Source organism: Brienomyrus brachyistius, chromosome 9, assembly GCF_023856365.1.
Source record: "Brienomyrus brachyistius isolate T26 chromosome 9, BBRACH_0.4, whole genome shotgun sequence".
In the NCBI taxonomy this organism is placed as follows: Eukaryota; Metazoa; Chordata; class Actinopteri; order Osteoglossiformes; family Mormyridae; genus Brienomyrus; species Brienomyrus brachyistius.
Genome location: NC_064541.1, coordinates 15,992,874 through 16,006,021, shown reverse-complemented (window position 1 = coordinate 16,006,021; position 13,148 = coordinate 15,992,874). Strand labels below are relative to the sequence as shown.

Below are 13,148 nucleotides of genomic sequence, written 5' to 3'. Positions count from 1 at the left end.
CGTGACAGTCATGCAGTCTAGAAAATCCATATACGCGACTGTGGAGAATGCTGTCATTTCGATGCTCGGACTTCTGAAAGTTCAGCACACTTCCGGTATGTCTCTGTATTACGTTTTGTTCATTTTAGCAAACCCCTTGGAGCAATTGAGGGTTAAGGGCCTTGTTCAGAGGCCCGTTGGTGAAATCACTCTACTGACCCTGAGATATGAATCAGTAACTTTCTGGTCAGTGGCACAGTGTCTTAACCCGCTGAGTCGCACACCACCCCCCCCCACCCCCCCAAAAGCTACCAAGAGCACAGCTAGGCTGAGAGAGTAGAGGAATTACCTTGAAAGGAGAAGTTTCAAGAGAGGAGCTCTGATATCAAGCAGTCAGAATTACGAAGAAATGACGCAGCTTCAGAGTCCTCGTGCCCTCCGATTGACTCCAAACATGGATTGCATCGATTCTGGGATTGGAGTCGAATCCGGAAACGCGTGGCATCCGCTCGCGTTCCAGTCCGCCACACCGCGGCGTGCTTTCGGCTCCTTATCGGGGCAAACGAGCCAAATCTGAGGGTCGCGTACGGTTTCGTCAGCAGGTCCGTCTGTTTCTGTCGGCCTTCCGGGATCCCATGAAGCGCTCCTGACCCGGCTGGGCAAAAAATGTGCCGCAAGGCTGATCGCCATTATGCTTCGTGTTACCAAGCGGGGTGATCCCGCGTTTATTGAGGTTTGATGTGACAACGTCTTTCGTAAGGTATGCTTGACGGAAGTGCATGCTTTGGTGATTTAGTGTGAACTTAGTCGCACTGATTTTTGTAGTTGGGTTAGACCCTAATGTTCCGTTGGCTTTTGACACTTCAGGAAAGGGAAAAAACTTTTCAAAGAATTTCATTTTTCACATTTGATTTTTGTCTGGAAACCACCTAGGATGCTGTTTTAGATTTTGTTAGATCTTTTTCACATTACTATTTCTGCAAGGGTGGTCCTTCGAATTATATTGTCTAATGTAATAATATTCAAATTGCATCCTGCATATGTGCGTTGGCCCTTCGCTCCCTCTGTCTGATTTTTATTTTATTTTTTTCTTCTGCTATTCAGGGTTATTTCTTGAGTGCTTATTAGTGGGGGGAAGAAAATGCCGTCTAATTGATGCATAGTGTTGGGTGTGACCATGGGCAAGACGGAAACCAATGAGTCACATATGCTGGGGGGGGGAAGCCGCCTCACAGCAAACAAAGACAAAGTGCAGCTCAAGCCCTGCCGAGTACAGGAATGCATCTGGACGTGAAAGGACCCGAACGCATCGAGAGGGCGAGGGCTCTGCCGGACCGCCTCTCTGCTCCTGTCCCCCCCACCTCTTTTTTTTTCTCTCTCTGCTTTTCTCTTTCAAATCGCAGCTGACTCCTTTGTGCAGTTTTTCCCATTGGTAGCTGGAGCAAGCTGGTAGTGGTGGTGCAGGGCTCTGGCTTGTGGGTAGCTGGGTGGCAGGTATAACGGCACTATGATGGAATGTCACCCTCCCCTCACCACCTCTTACTGACCTGAAGATGCAGAAGCCAAGCTCAGTGGCAAGGGGGCTGATAAACCCTCTCTGGACCCAGGAGATTGAACTGCTTTCAAACACAGGTGTAGTTGGGGTCTGTTCCAGCCTTGCATACCGTACCTTGGGCTCCCTACCAATCTTGGGCTCACTTTCTTCCATTTCACTATGGCCTTTTGAATCTGGTTTGGAAACTATACCGTAGCTAAACTCTCTATGCGCCATTGGGGTTTTTGATGGTTACATGAAGCGTCTGTTGTGTGGGACAGGACTTTGGGGCCGCTGGTGCAGATGTGGGTTGTGTAAACATCTACTTTATTGGTTTGCGATTTATCACTTTGGGGTAGACAGCTGACTTGGACAATATAAACACGTCCCCTTTGCTAGTAGTGACCTCCTGTACTGACTCTGGAAATGTTTTTGGTCGTAGGGATGTTGGACGGAGGGCTTGTTCACTCGCCAGATACGTATCAAGACTTATTTGTTGTATCCTTCCATGGCTGGGAGTTTATGTCCTATTTTCGTCACTGTTTATATGGAATATAACTCCTGCATATTTAAAAGAAGCGCAGGTTTATTGGCAAGAAACGACTTAGACGAAACGTAGCTGCTGGTCATGGGGTCATGTGAGACCCCCGGTGTCAGGTTTGTTGCGCTCACAAACCCCACCCCCGTCTCTCTGGGCCCAGGATGGACAGGCTGAGCGAGGAGGCGCTGAGGCTGAACCTTCTGAAGCGTGGCCTGGACACACCAGAGGGCAGTGAGGAGGCCCTGGCCAAGCGTCTCAAGATGGAGGGCCACGAGGCCATGGAGAGGCTCAAGATGCTGGCTCTGCTCAAGAGAAAGGACCTGGCCAGCCTGGAAGGAGACCCCCGGTGCGGGCCTGGCCCTGGCTCGGCGGCCTATGAGGAGAAATTGAACGGGACCATACGAGGAGGCGTGTCGGCCCATGGGAGCCTGGGCCGCAGCGGCAAGGAGAACATGGGGGACGAGCCGGTAGACATGAGCGCCAGGCGCAGGTGAGGGAGGTGGGGCCCCAGGACTGGAGGGCGGGGCTTGCTGGGGATTGTTTGCCTGACAGATGAATTTGTATGCAGGTGGAATTTTGCCTTCATGCGGTGTCCCTTTCTGTATGCGTGTCTCTCTCCTCAGCGAGCCGGACCGGGAGCGTCACACGCCATCTCCAGATGTCATCGTCCTGTCCGACAATGAGGCCTCCAGCCCCCGGGCCTCCTCCCGCTCTGAAGACAGGCTCCGGGCCGCCAACGTGGAGATGTTCAAGGTAGCCGGCAGGCGGAGAGCCGACTGTGCTGCTTGCCCCCCCCCCCCCGAGGGCCCCAATGCGACCCCCGGAGGTATGCGAAGCTCACTCTGCATTTTATCCTCTCGGAGTAACCTCCCCCCCCCCCCCCTTCACCCGCACCCCAGGGCAAGAGCGGCGAGGAACGTCAGCAGATGATCAAGGCCCTGAAGGAGGAGCTGCGTCTGGAGGAAGCCCGGCTGGTCCTACTGAAGAAGCTGCGGCAGAGCCAAATGCAGAAGGAGAACCTGGTGCAAAAGGTGAGAGGTTGCGAGGCGTCCCCGAGCCCTGCAGATGCTGTTCATGTGTGTGTAGGGGGGGCGTGCAGATATCCTGAAACTATGTATGTAGTTTGTATATTAGGCTGTTTTTCCTTGAAGTAGCGCTAGAACTTTAGTTCCTCATCACTTTTGTCATCCTTTATTAGGATGCCATTAATATAACTGTGTGTGTGTGTGTGTGTGTGTGTGTGTGGTCCAAGTATACCTTACTTTGTAGGGATCAAATGTCCAGTTTCCTGGGAAAATTCTATTTTATAGAAATTTTATAGTGACTGCAATGAAAAAACTAAAAATGCAAAAACTTGTATTTTGTTTGGTTACTTACGGTTAGGGCTGGGTAGGTGTTAAGGTTAGCATTAGCATTTTTCCCATAGGAATGAATGAGTGGGGGCGGCATGGTGGTGCAGTGGTTAGCACTGTTGCCTCACCTCTGGGACCCGGGTTCGAGTCTCCGCCTGGGTCACATGTGTGTGGAGTTTGCATGTTCTCCCCATGTCGTCGTGGGGTTTCCTGCAGGTACTCCGGTTTCCCCCAACGGTGCAAAAACGTGCTGAGGCTAATTGGAGTTGCTAAATTGCCCGTAGGTGTGCATGTGTGAGTGAATGGTGTGTGAGTGTGCCCTGCGATGGGCTGGCCCCCCATCCTGGGTTGTTCCCTGCCTCGTGCCCATTGCTTCCAGGATAGGCTCCGGACCCCCCGCGACCCAGTAGGATAAGTGGTTTGGAAAATGGATGGATGGATGGATGAATGAATGAGCGGTCCCCAAAAAGATTACATGAGTGTGTGTGTGTGTGTGTGTGTGTGTGTGTGTGTGTGTGTGTGTGTGTGGGTGTGTGTGGGTGCGCACACTTACATCGCTCTTCACTATGAGTGCCGCACACACAGGCGAGTTGCTCTCCTGGATGTTGAAGCATTGAAGCACAGTGACTTTTATTAGTGAAATGGAACTCCTTAAACTCAGGATGAAGGGTCTCCCCCCGGAACCCCCCCTCATTTGGTGGTCACGTCTCTGTGTCCATCCCAGGTGCCTGTGGTCCAGAATGCCCCCTCCTCCGTGCAGACGTCTGCCATCCACGGCTCCCAGGGGGCCACCAAATTGCCATCGCGTCCTGGCCACCACGGCCCAGAGACTCAGAACCTGCGAACAGCTCAGGTGAGACCAGGATTTAGACTCCTGCCCTTGGTCATTGTGTCTGTGCGTCTCACAGTTTCGGCAGGGCGGCGTGTAGCTCAGTGGACCAGGCCTTTGTGCCTGTGATTGGAAGGTTGCTGGTTCAAATCCCATCCTTGGAGGAATAGCTTGCCAGATAACTGATGCTGCGCTTCGAGCCCAAGCTGTGCGCAATGGTAACTGTGTATATTTGTGCGAATGGAAATTAAAGCGTCATTTCATTATTACTTGTACGTAGTCCTTCATGGGGTAGGGGGCAGTTTAGTTACTGTTCGGGGGTGGGGGTGGTGTCATCGTTAGAATGACAAAGCGGGAAATGGGCTCGGCAGTATGACCTCCCCGTGCACAGAAGGGCTCACAGTGTCTCTCTCTTTTTTTTGGCTGCTATTCATCCGAGATGAATCAGTGTTTTTTTTTTTTTTTTTCCCCCAAACCCACCCCCACAGGGTGCCTTTTGGCAGCTTGTTGACTTTTGTGTTACTAGTGTCAGTACTGCCACCTAGTGGTTGTTACCAGTGTTAGTGCTGCCACCTAGTGGTTGTTACCAGTGTTAGTGCTGCCACCTAGTGGTTGTTACCAGTGTTAGTGCTGCCACCTAGTGGTTGTTCCAGATACTGTTTTTTTTTTTTTTTTGTAAAAATGCATTTTCCTGTTTTTTATGTTTTGATTTCATTACCCAGCTTCATTCCATCGTTTCTGCTTTTTCCACAGTGTCAGTTTCATTTGTATGAGGCTGTTTAATTTTAACTGTTCGCGTCCCCCTTGCCTTCACAGGGTCACACTGTGATCCGATCGGCCAGCAGCACCTCCATGCCCCAGGTGATGATGTCGCCCCGCGTCATCGCACCCAACCCCGCGCAGCTGCAGGGTCAGAGGGTGCCCTCCAAGCCCGGTGTGATGCGCTGTTCCACAGGCGGCGTCGCTGGGGCCGTCGGCTACCAGCAGGTACAGCACCTCCTGCACTGTGGTTAATTAGCTGATACCACTGCAGGCTCGGCTGGCTTATGGTCCCCTGTGGGTGGTATAAGATATATCATAATATTACGTTGTGGATGCTTTTTGTTGATGCAGTGTGAAGGTTATTGGGGTATGACGATAATCCACTACACCTCTGCATTTTCAAGTATATTGTAGTATTTCTGCTTTGGTGGAATTATTTGTAGAGGATCCAAATACTGCATATCACTGTATAATGTCTAGATGGGTTAGAGTTCGGTGCCTGAGTTTAGTGTGAACTTCTCCTTAAACGTTCCTGCTGGCTCCTTAACCATTTCCCCCTCTGGTGGTATTTCCTTGCATTGCTTCTTGTTCTGCCAAGTCTGACAGTCTAGCTGCCTCTTGCATGAGTGTCCTTGACCCCGGCCCGTCTTTGTATTTTCAGGCCACCAGCCAGCAGGTGTCGACCTCCCAGCGCTCGGGTTCCTCCGCCGTCTACATGAACCTGGCTCACATGCAGGCCACCGGAGCGGGGGTGGGCGCGGTCAGCCCCTCTGCCCTGCCCAGCCCGGGAGTGGGCTCTCTGTCGGACTCGGCTAGCAGCCAGGCAGCTGCCAAGCTGGCCCTGCGCAAGCAGCTGGAGAAGACCCTGCTGGAGATCCCGCCCCCCAAGCCGCCGGCCCCACTGCTGCACTTCCTGCCTTCTGCCGCCAACAGCGAGTTCATCTACATGGTGGGCCTGGAGGAGGTGGTGCAGAGCGTCATCGACAGCCAGGGTGAGCGGCAGGGAGGGGGCCGTAGCAGCTGGGTGCTCCAGATGGAACTTCAGCTTGCTGCGTTTGTTTAGGATTTGCATCGGCTTTCTCGGTGGGGTATTGTCATCGTTTAATGCTGTGAGTAACTATTTAGACAAAAAAAAAAAAGCTTGTGACCTCCAAAAAATAACAAAAGAAAACACTAATACCCGACTTAGACCGTTTTCTCAAGGTCCTCTCTGGCGCCCTCTTCTGGACTGTAATTGTTTTTTTTTTTTTTTTTTGTGCCACTGCAGGTAAAATGCGAGCACCACCCTCACGCACAGAGCCCTTCATGTGCGCCCAGTGCAAGACTGACTTCACCCCGCACTGGAAGCAGGAGAAGGGCGGGCGCATCCTGTGCGAGCTCTGCATGACAAGCAATCAGAAGAAAGCGCTTAAGGCAGAGCACACTAACCGGCTGAAGAACGCGTTCGTCAAAGCCCTGCAGCAGGAGCAGGTGAGCATGTCGCTGGGATGCAGGGGCGCAGCAGGTGCATGGATACTCTGGCAGATTCCGGGGGCCCAACACTCTACAGGGGCTCCTGAATATGTAAAATTATGTGTAAAATTGGTTTGGAGGAAGCAAGGAGAAATTGCCAGGGGGGGCTTTTTTATCTACGCCCCTGTTATTTAACAGATGCATCTTGTAATTCTTTTTGTGGCGGAGAGGTGGGGGAGGGGTGAAATGGATTGTTCCTGAAAATATACTCTGGCTACTTGAGGCTGGGATGCCATCCAGTCTGATCACGACTGCCCCCCTGTGGCGTGTGTGTGTTTGACAGGAGATCGAGCAGCGGCTCCAGCAGCAAGCCGCTCTGTCCCCCAGCTCTGCCCAGACCGTGCCCAGCATCAGCAAGCCGGACTCCATGATCCGACACCACGCGCTCAGACAGGTCAGCCCAACAGGCGTGGCTCGGGGCCCCCCCGGGCTGCCCCTCCACCTCGTCATTCCCTCATTTATCTGCACTGATGTCGTCCAGTCGCTCGCCTCTCATCGGTCCGGGGGGGACGTTCCTCTTCTGTCCTCCAGGTGTCTCAGCCCCAGGCTTCCCAGCCACCGGCCTCCCTCCAGAGGGGCCTGTCCGGCTCCGCCCAGGGAGTGCTCTCCAACTTCGCCCAGGCGTCCCAGCTCTCGGTGGCCAGCAGCCTGATGGGCATGACAGGCAAGCGCTGCGGCAGCTCCGGCGGCCGGGCGCAGCACGAGAGCCGCCGCCAGCTCTACAGCATCCCCGGTACAGGCGACGTCGACATGGGAGCCAGGGGTCGCATGACAGGCGTCCAGGGAGCCAGGCGGGGGCTGATCGCCTCTCTCTCTCCCTCCTTCACAGGGGTGAACATCGCCTATCTGAACCCTGGGGGGGTCGCAGCCCACAAGGTGTCCAGTCTGGCCGATCGACAGCGGGAGTACCTGCTGGACATGATCCCCCCTCGATCCATATCGCAGTCCATCACTGGACAAAAATGAGCCCCGCCCCCCCCTGCCCCGCCCCGCCCCTCCCCCACGCACACACTGCAACGTAGCTGCCCCCTCCTGTCGCATGCAGTGCCTGTTAGTGTGCCTACCAGCCAACAGCAACACGGTCAACGAAAGGAAACGAGAAAAAACTAACAAAAATAACGGGATTTACTTTCACGTGCATTTTCACCATCATTATTATTATTACGGCCACTGCTATATTACTGCAACTGTTAGTTATTGTTCCCAGTGTCCGTTCGTGAAATTCTGGCCCAGGTCTCTCCTCGGCCTGATCTCGTCAGCTTGGCCCACGGTTCCGCTCATGCTCGTGCCGATCCATGGCGAGCGAAACGGGCCGCTTCAGTTACGGGACGTGCGGTTCCCTTTCGCCGCCAGCGTTTGATGAGATCAGCTTCGTTGGATCCATCCGGACATAACCGTTAAAGCACGGCACCATCCAGCAGCTGTGTCACAAAACTTATTGTTTTTTTCTCTTTCCCCCAAGCCAGGGGTGAGGCATGATGGGAAATGAGCCCTGCATGTTGGGGTATGGCGGATGCCAGGAAGTGCATGCTGGGATGTGGCCGATGCGGGCGGTCAGCCTTGTTCCGGGGTGGGAGGACAGTGCTTTTGAGTGGCACATTCCCGGGTCCGTCCCGCCTGCTTGCCGGCGATCCTGGGATGTAGGTGAGAAGGCTTGGAGGTCACCGCTTTCAGTGTTACGAAGGTGCTTGGTGCCCACCGCCCACTTTGTGACTTTGACAAGTTGGGACTGACTTTAGTTTTTGATTTCTTTCTGCATTTACTGCAATTTAGATTAGCATCATGCTCATTATCATTTTTACTATTATTATTATTATTATTATTATTATTATTACTACATGTAGTATTTTCAATCCCTTACGGTCCTCTCCCTTGTAGTGGGGGCGTTTTGTCAGAGTGGGGCACCCTCAGTCAGGGAGGGGGGGGAAGGGGGTGCAGTGTTCCTGTGAAAAGCTTAGAGCACTTCTTGCCAACTTCAAATCTACGGCGTCTTCTCTGGGGGAGGTTGTACACCTGAGAGGTGCTTCACCTGGGAGACGATAATGAAAAAGCTAGCAGACTATAATGCGTGTCAGATGTATTCTATATATATGGGTAAGACAGAAGCATAGGTTAAGACTAAACATGATTATATTGCAGGGCTAGGATTAAAGTGTATACCGGCAATGCATCGGGGGGGGGTGCGGGGTCATCTTCATTGTGCCCCCGCATGCTTTCCGTGAACCGAAACAGCAGTAGAATAGGAACACCAATCAGACCTCAAGAGAGAGCAGGAAGTGGCCGTAGGTGGGTTTGCTCTGTCTCATGCCGTTGAAACAGCCGTGGTGTGCGGTGGCATGGATGTCTTAAGTTTTTGTACCGTCTAGTTTTTCAGCTCAGCATTTTTTGTGTTCTCACAATTAACCTCCCGCTTCCCCCCCCAGTCAGTGAGAAACATGAAGAGGGAGGTGGGAGTGTAGGGAGGGGGGGGGTTATGTGCAGCCTGAATAGTGTAGCAGTGGCCCCAAGTGGTGATGGGGGGGGTGGGGGGAATTGAGGTCTTTGCACTTGTTGTGGGCCACAGCCGTCACGAATTGACTGGTCGGCTGCCCCCCCCACTGAGGGAATATGGTGCCCAGCATGGGCATGTGGGCAGCAGTGCTGGGAAGCTTCAATCCGCAGCCCTAACGCGTGTGCTTGGAAATCTGTGGGGCCTGCATAACCGTTATCTCATGGGGGGCGGGTTGGTTGGGGGAATCCCAGCACACCCCCCCCCCCCCCAAATATTCCCTCGTACACGGCTGGTTTCCCACATCCTCCACCTTCGAGGGAGCCTGTCGTCCTGACGCTTTCCTTCCTGCTGGCCTTTCGTAGCTGGTTCAGTTTGCAGGGTGTATTTGGGGGACTTTGCGGGGGCGTCCGTTCGCGGGACGGGGCCTTCGGCCCGCAGCGTAATTGGCCCCTGGCTCCGGTATCCTCATGGACAAACTTGAACAGCAGGTGCAATATGGGAGAAGTCACGCGGCGACACGATTATGAGCAGTGGCTTCTCGTAATTTATTTGAATATTAATTAATGCACGTCCAGCTGGTCAGCCCACGAGTCAGTGCAGCTCTTGCTTTTAAGTACGGCGTTGAGGGTTTGTTCTTGCTTTTGTTTGTGACGTTCTCTGTGTCACTGCTGACACTCATCTTTCATATAAAAATCTCATTTTCACATTAAAACCTTCGCAAACACGTGCAAGCATACATGATCTGACACACACACTCGCACGTACACGTGCACACGTACTATGCGTAATTCATTAGTGTATCTTTCTTTTATTAACCAGAAAAATAAACAATTTTTGAATGTCTTCTTTTTAAAGGTTTAAATATTTTTAGAACTTGACTTCCTCTGGCTTCTTGAATCCGTTCTGTGTTTCTGATGGGTTTTCATTTTTGTAATAAAGAAATATTAAAATTTAAACAAACAAAAAGATTGTTTGAGCTATGAAATGAAATGACAATATTTACTAGGCCAGAAGTAATAATAATGACTTATTGTACATAAGCTTTTTTTTTCCTCCTTGGACTAAGAAAAAAAAAAAATAAATCATTGAAATTAAGATGGTTGTATATTGTGTAGAGAGGTAAACAGAAAGCCATGACTATTGTGAAGCTTGTCATTTTGTTTTGTGATCACTGTGTATTTGTGCTACAAATGTGCAAAATGTATAGCGTTCTGACACCTCTGGGTTCTTTTTATGACAATAATAATGATTATTTTTACTAGCTACTCGGAAGCATTCGTGCCCAGCGGTGTAACCTTTCGTTTCCTGATGTCCTGCTGGAGAATCCCTTTGCTCCGTTTCACATGCGGTCTGCAGGAGCAGTACTGAATGTCCCATTCTTCTGCATACTCTATTATCATGTTCCCATTACAGGATCCTAATGCAGCTCAGCCGATTTTTTTTTTTTTTTTTTTTTTTTTTTTTTTTTTTTTAATTTATATCTTTTTTTTTTTGTGTGTGTTCTTTGCCTTCCTCCAACTTAAGCAAATACTTTTGCCTTACAACCGGAAGTGGGTCGAGGGAACCTGAAAGGACAAAAAATTATCGCCGTTTTCTTTTTTTTCCTCTAAACGTGCGTTGAAAGACTTTAACGCTTTCTACATGAAGTTTTTGACTCCGTGGTGGAGTCCTCTATTTCCACATTGGTTGAAGAAGCAATGGACCCCCCCCCCCCTCCCCCCCCCACTACACACACACTGCCTGGCCCTAAATGACTTTGTTCCATTTAGCGGGTTCTGTAATACATGGTATCTTACCAAAAGGTCACCAAAAATTTGACACGTACATATTATTATTATTATTATTTGTCTTTCAGATTTGCTTGAAAGTAGTTGAAATAAAATATGTCAAATACAATTGGATATGACCAATTTTCAGTGTTTTCCTGGTTTTGATGTACGCTGGGTAAGAGCCCTGGTTTTCCCACGCAACTCGAGCACGAACACCTGCTCCCAACACGGCAATGTTAAGAGGTCTCTGGGTAACATGGACATGCAGGTCTGGATCCGGTGCTGCAGAGTGTCGTGTAGGAGGCCATGACCATATACTGCCTTGTGTCTGCATGGGGTCACTCTGAATGCTCGGTTTCTCATGAGTTTCTTCACGTCATACTTGTTGCTAAGAAATGGATGGAATCGGGTTGCGTCTTCATGCAGGGGTTAAGTCTGCTATCTTCAAGCCTGCTTTTAAGATGCAAAGCATACAGAGTTAGGGGGGTGGGGGGGGGCTTGTGTTTTTACACCAGAAGACGAGCTGAAAGTATGTGCATGCAGTGCTGAGGCGCTGCTGAGACGCCCGGTATCCACAGGCATGGGTTGATTTAAATGGGACCAGGATGAACGGTACTGAATTGGATCTTAATGATAAGAGTGAAACGATAGCTTTCAGTTGTCGTTTCACAATGAATTCAGACCTTTTGCACATAATTTATATTTATGTTCCAAGAAAAAAAGAATTGCTGTTTGAATACTGCCAACTGATTTATAACAATTAGAGACAATTAATGATTATGCATTGACTGAAAGAAGCTAATTTTGGAGGAAATAACTTTGTAATAGATATCTGTTTAATAAAGGATGGATACATTACTTTTTGTTTTTTTGTTTTTCGTCTGGCGTGTGTGTGTGTGTGTGTGTGTGTGTGTGTGTGTGTGTGTGTGTGCGCGCACATGCATTTCTTTGTTTTCTTTTTGTACCTGTCTGCCATATATATATATATATATATATATATATATATATATATATATATATATATATATATATATATATATATATATATAGTGTATGTAATGCAGTGCATTCTGGGAATAGATGGGTACAAAATGTTCTGCAGCGCAGTTATTCTGGGCTTGTGTACATACTGCATCAAAGAACATTCGGCTGTGGGTAAACATTTCATTAAGGGTGTATTAAGGCAGCAATATATTCGCTGCTGCCTTAGAATATCTACATAGGCCTGATGTTTTTCAGAGTGCGCAGTAAACCGTGATGTAGATGGTGCGTCGGTGGCCAAAGTGCATTGTGTATGTGCTGTGGGGATGCAGGTCCCATATTTAAAGAGCGTTTATGCTGCTTGGCGAGCCGTTTTCCCTGCCGCTGTGTGTGAGGATGTGATGGCTGTTTGGAGTTTTGTGAGGGTGGATGTTCAGTGATGAAACCTTCACCATTTTTTTTTTCATTGTTATTATCATTGTTTTCTGTCTGTTAGGTGAGTCTGAGGTGTCCTGTCTTGCTGGGAGAGTCGTTGTTGGAATGGGGCTGCGGTTTGTGTTGCTGTGATTAGTCAGCTTGTTGAGTCAGACCAGCCAGAACAAACCGCCTTTTAAGTCACTGTTTATCTTGCATTTTTATTCATGTGCATTTGCTTCATTCTGTTTTGGTTTTAAAAAAAGGCTGATCACAATCTTGCACAACCTAGACATAAGAACAGGAATGTGCCCCCCCCCCCTCATACATGGAGATAAAAGATATATATTATGTGTATGTGTAATCCAAAATGAACTGGTGCCCTTTCACAGCAAAAATTCTGTGAAGTTCTGTTTTAAACATCCTTTTCTTAATGTCACTTACACACTGTTAATGTTCTCAGTGTGTCTCAGTCATTGTCCCTCTCCTGTTTTGTGAGGTTAGGGTCATCAAGTTAAAAAGGGGGTGTGTTGCACCTCTAGTTTTATGTGTGAATGTGTGTTTGTGCTGAAGTATGTGTGACTCTGTTTCACTATATATGTTCTGTGAAAGTTTTACTTCCTGAGTGTATGTGTGTGTATGTGTGTGTGAGAGAATGTGCCTGCTTGCTTGTGTACACACGCATTATGTATATATTATATTCTGGAGACCAAATGTCCCCACAATGTGAAAAAAAAAACTTTTATTTGGACATAATGGGGACACTTGGGGAAACTTATTTTGTGAAAATAAAATCACTGAATCAAAATACTAAAATTGCCAAAAGTCTTGTATTTTGGTTGGTTATTTATGGTTAAGGTTAGGGCTGGGTGGGGGTTAGGGTTGTTATAATTGGGATTTTGCCTATAGAACTTAATGGAGGGTCCCCAGAAAGATAGTTGTGTGTGTGTGTGTGTGTGTGTGTGAATTCACTGCCTTGTCTAA

At 49.3% G+C, this 13,148-nt stretch overlaps 1 protein-coding gene across 4 annotated transcripts in view; it reads left to right on the top strand.

Annotated features, from left to right (window-relative positions):
* Positions 1-11,627, top strand: part of LOC125748726 (transcriptional repressor p66-beta-like) — a 28,331-nt gene extending 16,704 nt beyond the window's left edge. For 2 of the 4 annotated variants that reach the window (XM_049025229.1, XM_049025228.1), the window contains exons 2-10: positions 2,215-2,544; positions 2,678-2,807; positions 2,954-3,085; positions 4,131-4,259; positions 5,052-5,222; positions 5,659-5,989; positions 6,265-6,467; positions 6,793-6,903; positions 7,041-11,627. In XM_049025229.1, the coding sequence (XP_048881186.1) occupies positions 2,216-2,544; positions 2,678-2,807; positions 2,954-3,085; positions 4,131-4,259; positions 5,052-5,222; positions 5,659-5,989; positions 6,265-6,467; positions 6,793-6,903; positions 7,041-7,475 (1,971 nt within the window). In that variant the 5' untranslated portion in view covers position 2,215 and the 3' untranslated portion in view covers positions 7,476-11,627. The remainder of the gene's footprint in view (positions 1-2,214; positions 2,545-2,677; positions 2,808-2,953; positions 3,086-4,130; positions 4,260-5,051; positions 5,223-5,658; positions 5,990-6,264; positions 6,468-6,792; positions 6,904-7,040) is intronic. The other 2 variants (XM_049025230.1, XM_049025231.1) reach the window with 2 other exon arrangements.
* The last annotated feature ends 1,521 nt before the right edge of the window (positions 11,628-13,148 follow it).